This window comes from Sus scrofa, chromosome 14 (assembly GCF_054392235.1).
Source record: "Sus scrofa isolate SSC_HxYL_T2T_F1_AM1 chromosome 14, Sscrofa_HxYL_maternal_Yorkshire_Landrace_v2.0, whole genome shotgun sequence".
NCBI classification, from domain to species: Eukaryota; Metazoa; Chordata; class Mammalia; order Artiodactyla; family Suidae; genus Sus; species Sus scrofa.
The window spans coordinates 26458367-26464765 of NC_139396.1; the positions used below are offsets into that span (position 1 = coordinate 26458367).

Below are 6399 nucleotides of genomic sequence, written 5' to 3' on the forward strand. Positions count from 1 at the left end.
CATCGTTTCTTTCTGCTCAATGATTGAATTCCTTGTGATTTACTTGTTTTATTGTGGCTTTTTTTTCTTTCCTAACAAGAACTACTTTATTGTTTGATTTTTAGTTTCAAGGGTCAACTTGTAGGCTTCAAACGTAAAGTCAAGTATACTACAAGCGAGACCGCAAAGGTCTCCTTCTGCGCTTCCAGGCCTACCGGCCCCCTCACCACCCGCCTAAGCAGGCCTCTTCCAGGGCTGCTCCCCCGGGCGGCCCTGCCACGTTGCCCTGCCCCCTCGGCCTCCATGGGACCCTGGCTCCTGCGGGATCTCGTCGAGCCCTTCTCCATGCCTTCGTTGCCTCTGCCTGACCCTCCACACTCGGCTCAGCACCCGCTCGTCCGCTGGGGGCCTTGCCTGGCTGTTTGGCCTCCTCCAGGAGCCGTGAGTGTCACAGGCCCGGAAGGGTCCAACCTGTCAGCCGTGGACGAGCTGGACTGCCAAGGGGGAGCCCTGGGTCCTGGCTGGAGGACAGAGGCTGTATCAGGGTCCGGAAAGCCTCGCTGTCCCTCAGCCGTGCCACCACCCCACAACCCCTGCCGGGGAGGAGGCACACAGGACCTGCTAGAGTGGCCCCGCTTTCGGGCCCAGGGTTTGGGGAGGCAGAGATCTGGGCCATCTCTCTCCCTCCTCCCATTTGGTATTGGCAGTCTCGCTTGCTTGCTTGCTTGCTTTTTTGTTTGGTGTCACTTTCCGTCTTGCTGTCTGTCCTTTTAGGGCCACAGGGCCAGGCACATAGACGTTCCCAGGCTCGGGGGCTAATCAGCACTGGATCGTTTAGCCAGTGAGCGAGGCCAGGGATGCAACTTGCATCCTCATGGATACCAGGTGGGTTGATTTCTGCTGAGCCGCCACAGGCACTCCTTAGCTTTTTTCTATTTCTCTCACTGTTTTTTTTTTCTTTTCTTTTCTACTTTCTTTCATTCTTTCTTTATCTGTTTTGCTTTAGAGGTCCGCACCCGGGGCATCGGCGGTTCGCATGCTAGGGGTCGAGACGGAGCTACAGCTCCTGGCCACAGTCCCAGCCCATGCCCCAGCCACAGCCTCGCAAGATCCAAACCTCCTCTGCGACCTCCACCCACAGCTCATGGCAACGCCAGATCCTTAACCCACTGAATTAGGGCAGGGATCGAGCCCACAACCTCATGGGTCGTAGTGGGATGCGTTTCCACTGCGCCAGGAGGGGAACTCCTGTTTTCACCTTTCAAGTTTGGTATGATATGCTCTAAGCAGATCGGTGCCCACACTTGTATGTGTGTTCGAGTGCACGGATGGCTTGAACTCCTGCTGCTGGTTTGGCTCCCTGGGGAGGTGGTTGAAGCAACCTCTCCTCCTGTCCGCATGAGGGCAGGTACAAGACGGCTGCAGGAGAAACAGGTTGAGAGAGCAAGCCCCTCCGCCCCGACGCAACGAGATGGGACCTGGATGGGGCCCCTCAACCCGAGGAATGAGCCCGTTTGCTTTGGTGGGCATGTTTAAACCATGGCAACCTTGTCATTCCTCAGCTCTGGGCATCAGCATGATCTGGATACTGTGCAACCACATCCAAGAATGAATGCGACCCTGCGCTTGGTGAAAGGGCAGCTGCTGTGCACAAGTGCACAACCCTCCACCCCCGCCGTCAATCCAGCTGACTTTGGACGGTCCTCCAATGGTTTCCTGGCTCGCGGAGTTCCCGTCGTGGCTCAGCAGGTCTCGCCCCTGACGTGTATCCCTGAGGCAGCGGGTTCCATCCCTGGCCTCATTCCCAGGGGAAAGATCCGGCGTGGCCGTGATCTGTGGTGTGGGTCCCAGGTGCGGCTTGGATCCCCTGTTGCTCTGGCTGTGCTGGAGGCCGGCAGCTCTGGCCCCGATCCACCCCCTAGCCTGGGAACCTCCATATGCCATGGGGGAAGCCCTCAAAAGACAGAAGACAAAGGACAAAAGACACACACACACAAATCACTTTTCTCTTCTCAATGATTGATTGAGAATAAATAGTGTTATTTATTAATTTGGGCTTTTTATTACTTCCCTATCAATAACTACTTCCTTTTCTTATTGTTATTTTGTTTCAAGGTTCTAACAACTCTAGGCTCAAAACACAAAGTGAACTATAGCATAAATGACATGAATCAGAAAGAGAAATTGGACACATCTCCAAAGAGAAATCAGGAGATGGGAAGGAGAGTCCATGTCAGGAGGGGGAGCAAGGGGATGGGGTTTGGGGGAAGCTGATGGGGAGGGCACTGGCAGGGGCAGAGGGGACCTTGGGGAAGGTGGTTTTGGAACCGGGCCGAGGGTTCTTGAAAGAGCCAGGCCAGGACCTGGTACAGGGGGTGCGGGAGCAGTCAGGGCAGGCACTCCCAAAAGGGCTGCTGAATGCTCCTCGGGCCCTTTGTCCCCAGCAGAGGCCAGGGCAACGTTGCCATCTAGCACAGGGAAAGGCACATCAGTGTCCGGGAATTCGGCCAGAGCAGCGCCAAGTTCCCCCTGCAGGGCTGGCGAGTGTTCGAGTGGACGGGAGACTTCTGGAGGACTAGCAGGATTCTCATCCTGCCCAGCTGGTGAGTCCTCGGGAGAGCCTCGTCCTCCAGAAGGATTAGCCGGATTTTCATCCTGCCCTGCAAGTGAGTCCACATGAGAGCCTCGTCCTCCTGGAGGAGGAGCAGGATTTTCATGCTGCCCAGCAAGTGAGTCCTCATGAGAGCCTCGTCCTCCAGGAGGATTAGCCGGATTTTCAACCTGCCCGCCACGTGAGTCCTCCTGAGAGCCTGGTCCTCCAGGAGGAGGAGCAGCATTTTCACCCTGCCCAGCTGGTGATACCTCCAGAGAGCATCGTCCTCCAGGAGGATTTTCCAGATTTTCATCCTTCCCGGCGGATGAGTCCTTCTGAGAGCCTTGGCCTCCAGGAGGAGGAGCAGGATTTTCATTCTGCCTGGCTGGTGAGTCCACCTGAGAGTCTTGTCCTCCAGGAGGAGGAGAAGCATTTTCCTCCCGGCCAGCTAGTGAGTCCTCCTGAGAGCCTGGTCCTCCAGGAGGAGGAGGTTTTTCATCCTTCCAGGCTGGTGAGTCCTCCTGAGAGCCTCGTCCAACCGCAGGAGAAGCAGGATTTTCCTCCTGCTGGGCTGGTGTGTCTGCATGAGAGATTCGTCCTCCTGTTGGAGGAGCCGGATATGCATCCTGCCTGGCTGGAGAGTTCTCCCGAGAGCATCGTCCTTCTGTAGGAGGAGCAGGATGTTCATTCTGCCCGGCTGGCGAGACATCATGAGAACCTCGTCCTCCAGGAGGAGGAACAGGATTTTCATCCTTCCCATCCCGTGAGTCCTCCTGAGGGCCTCGTCCTCCAGGAGGAGCACCAGGATTTACAACCTGCCCGGCTGGGGAGTCCTCCTGAGAGCCTCGCCCTCCAGGAGGAGGAGCAGGATTTTCATCCTTCCCGGATCGTGAGTCCTCCTGAGAACCTGGTCCTCCTGGAGGAGGAGCAGGTTTTTCATCCGGCTCAGCTAGTAAGTCCTCCTGAGAGCCTCGCCCTCCAGGAGGAGGAGCAGGATTTTCATCCTTCCCGTCCCGTGAGTCCTCCTGAGGGCCTCGTCCTCCAGGAGGAGCACCAGGATTTTCAACCTGCCCGGCTGGGGAGTCCTCCTGAGAGCCTCGTCCTCCTGTAGGAGGAGCAGCATGTTCATCCTGCCCGGCTGGTAAGACATCATGAGAGCCTCGTCTTCTTGGAGGAGGAGCAGGATATTCAATCTGCCCCGCTGGGGAGTCTTCATGAGTGCCTCGCCCTCCTGTAGGAGGAGCAAGATGTTCAACCTGCCCGGCTGTAGAGACATCATGAGAGCCTCGTCCTCCAGGAGGAGGAACTAGATTTTCATCCTTCCCGGCTCGTGAGTCCTCCGGAGAGTCTGGTCTTCCAGGAGGAAGAGCAGGATGTTCATCCTGCCTGGCTTCTGAGTCCTCATGAGAGCCTCGTCCTCCAGGAGGTGGAGCAGGATTTAAATCCTGCCTGGCTGGTGAATCCACCTGAGAGCCTTGTCCTCCAGGAGGAGGAGAAGCATTTTCCTCCCGGCCAGCTAGTGAGTCCTCATGAGAGCCTCGTAATCCAGCAGGAGGAGCAGGATTTTCATCCCTCCCCGCTCGTGAGTCTTCCTGAGAGCCTCGTCCTCCAGGAGGAGGAGCAGGATTTTCATCCTGCGTGGCTGCTGAGTCCTCCTGAGAGCCTCGTCCTCCAGGAGGAGGAGCCAGATTTTCATCCTGCAAGGCTGCTGAGTCCTCCTGAGGGCCTCGTCCTCCTGGAGGTGGAGCCGGATTTTCATCCTGCCCGGGAGGTGAGACCTCAGGAGGCTCTGGTCTGCCTTCAGGAGGAGCAGCAGGTTGATCCTGCCCATGAGTTGAGTCTTCATGGGGGCCTGGTCCTCCTGCAGGAGGCGCCTTGGTTCCACCCTGCCCGGGTGGTGACACCTCAAGAGGAGCTGGGCCTACTGGGAGAGGAGCAGAGTGTTCATTCTCCCCGGGAGGTGAGTCCCCATGTGGACATGAGTGTCCCTCTGAAGGAGCTACATTTCCTCCCTGCCCAGGTGCTGAGTCCTCCTGTGGTCTTGGACCTCCTCTGGGGGCTGCTCCAGGGTCTTTCCGCTCGGCTGGCGTCTTGGCCTCGGATTCCAGGTCTCCTGCTGGAGGTGTGAGAGAGGAAGAGCTTTGGTGCCTGCCCGCCTTGCCATGTGCTCTTCCAAGGAGAGCAGTCTTCCCAGAGCCTTCCCAACTGGTCCCAGCCAGCACCTGCTGGCTGTGCTCTCATGCAGGCGGGGCGTGTGCCTTCATCTTGGCTCCTGGCCCAACACCATCGTCTGGGGACTCCCCGCTGTGCGGCCCACACCTCAGCTCCCCCCACGTGGCCAGAGCCCCGGCCCCCTCTTCTCACCTTCAGGCTGGGCCTCAGGAGGGGCCAGGCCTTCCAGGGTTGTCAGGCTCATGTGGACGGTGTCTTCATGGCCACAGCTGGCGCTCCTGCGCTCCCCACCAGCCCGGCAGAGGACCCCGGGGAGCAGTCTGTGTGGAGGTTCCTCGGGTGGCCTTCTGCCTTCCTCACCCTGTTCCTGGCGGGTCTCGGGTGGGGGACTCTGCAATGACAGTGAGCGTCAGAGGGCCCGGCCCCGAGGCGTCAGAGCCCTCGCTGTGAGCTTCTCGCTGCTTCTTCTGCCCCCTTGACCTTCTGCTCCCAGATCAGGGGAGGCCTTGCCTGCTCAAACACCACACCCCTGCCACTCACCAGTGGCTCCCCCCTGACCCGGGAGGAACGAGAGCCCCCTGGAGGGCTGGGGGTACCGCTTGCACGCAGGGCTCGGCCCTGACTCCACACCTACCCCCCGCAGCCCCCTGCTTCTCCCCAGCCAGCTGGGTCCCGGGGTGTGGACAGGCCCTGCCCAGCAGGCCTCCAAGCCCGCGTCAGCCGGCTCTTGCTTGAGGCGGGCCCACCCCTCACCACCCGCCTCTGCACAAAGTCATCCAGGGAGGGGGCTTGGGGCTCCCGTGTGGGCTCCGAGAGGTCCCTGCCCTTGGCTGGAGCTCCCTCTCCCGGTGGTACCTCTGGGTCCCTGCGGGCAACGGCCCATAGGCGTCCGCCTCGCGTTCTCATCCAGGTTCTGCAGGCTTGGCAGAGGCCATCTCTGCCGTGACGACGCCTGTGGCCTCGGCCTCGGCCTTGGCCTCGGCCTCGGGAGAGCGGGATGCAGCAGAGCCAGTCCATCCCTCCTCCGTCCTCTCCTGGACTGGACCAGTAGGTGCCCGGCTCCCCAGGTTCCAGGTTCCGTTGGCCTCTGTCGCCAGGGAAGTGAGGTCACTTCCTGGGGTCCCCCCAACGGGCCTTCCTCCTTCCCCATGTCTCCCCCAGGGTCCCTCTGGGCTGCTCCAGCTCCCCTCCCCCACCAACCCCATGGTCTCGTGCTGTGAACAGCGGTCTTGGGCATTTGACAGGGATGGCGGTGACTCTGCGGACTGCCTTGGGGAGCATGGTCCTTGGGATGCTATAGGCTCTTGCAATCCAAGAGCAAGGTGTGTCTTGCCATCGGTTTGTGTCCTCTTGGATTGCTTGCATCAGCCTCTTGGGGGGTTCCCAGGACGGGTCTTGCGTCTCTCTAGGGAGGTCTCTTCCTCAGTCGTCTATTCTTTGGGAGGTGCCGGCAAATGGGATCGTTTTCCCGATGTCTCTCTGGGAGCTCTCGTTCCCAGGGTATAGAAAGGCAGTTGATTTCTGTGCCTTCATGGTGCCTCCTGCGACTTGGCCCCATTCACTGAGGCGCTTTCACCGTTTTCTGGGAGCGTCTTGAGGGGTCTGCGGGGATAGGATCATGTCGTGTGCGGATAGGGATCCCTTGACTTCTTCCT

The 6399-nt window shown here is 59.3% G+C and overlaps 1 protein-coding gene across 1 annotated transcript; it reads right to left on the reverse strand.

The window, feature by feature from the left end:
• Window positions 1–1977: 1977 nt before the first annotated feature.
• LOC146396422 (uncharacterized) lies at window positions 1978–5817 on the reverse strand. Its single transcript, XM_084997528.1, has 4 exons — window positions 5600–5817; window positions 4937–5135; window positions 3640–4685; window positions 1978–3387 (listed from the first exon to the last, which is right to left on the reverse strand). Exons 1-4 carry the CDS (start codon window positions 5759–5761, stop codon window positions 2113–2115), a joined length of 2682 nt encoding a protein of 893 aa, XP_084853654.1. The 5' UTR covers window positions 5762–5817; the 3' UTR covers window positions 1978–2112.
• Window positions 5818–6399: the final 582 nt, after the last annotated feature.

Excerpts from the sequence above, each read along its gene's own strand:
- LOC146396422 (XM_084997528.1), bottom strand. The coding sequence starts at position 5,761 with ATGGACTGGCTCTGCTGCATCCCGCTCTCCCGAGGCCGAGGCCAAGGC. Across the intron at positions 5,136-5,599 it reads TTGCCCGCAGGGACCCAGAG|AGTCCCCCACCCGAGACCCG; the intron begins GTACCACCGGGA and ends CTGTCATTGCAG. Across the intron at positions 3,388-3,639 it reads AGGACTCCCCAGCCGGGCAG|GTTGTAAATCCTGGTGCTCC; the intron begins GTTGAAAATCCT and ends CCAGCCGGGCAG.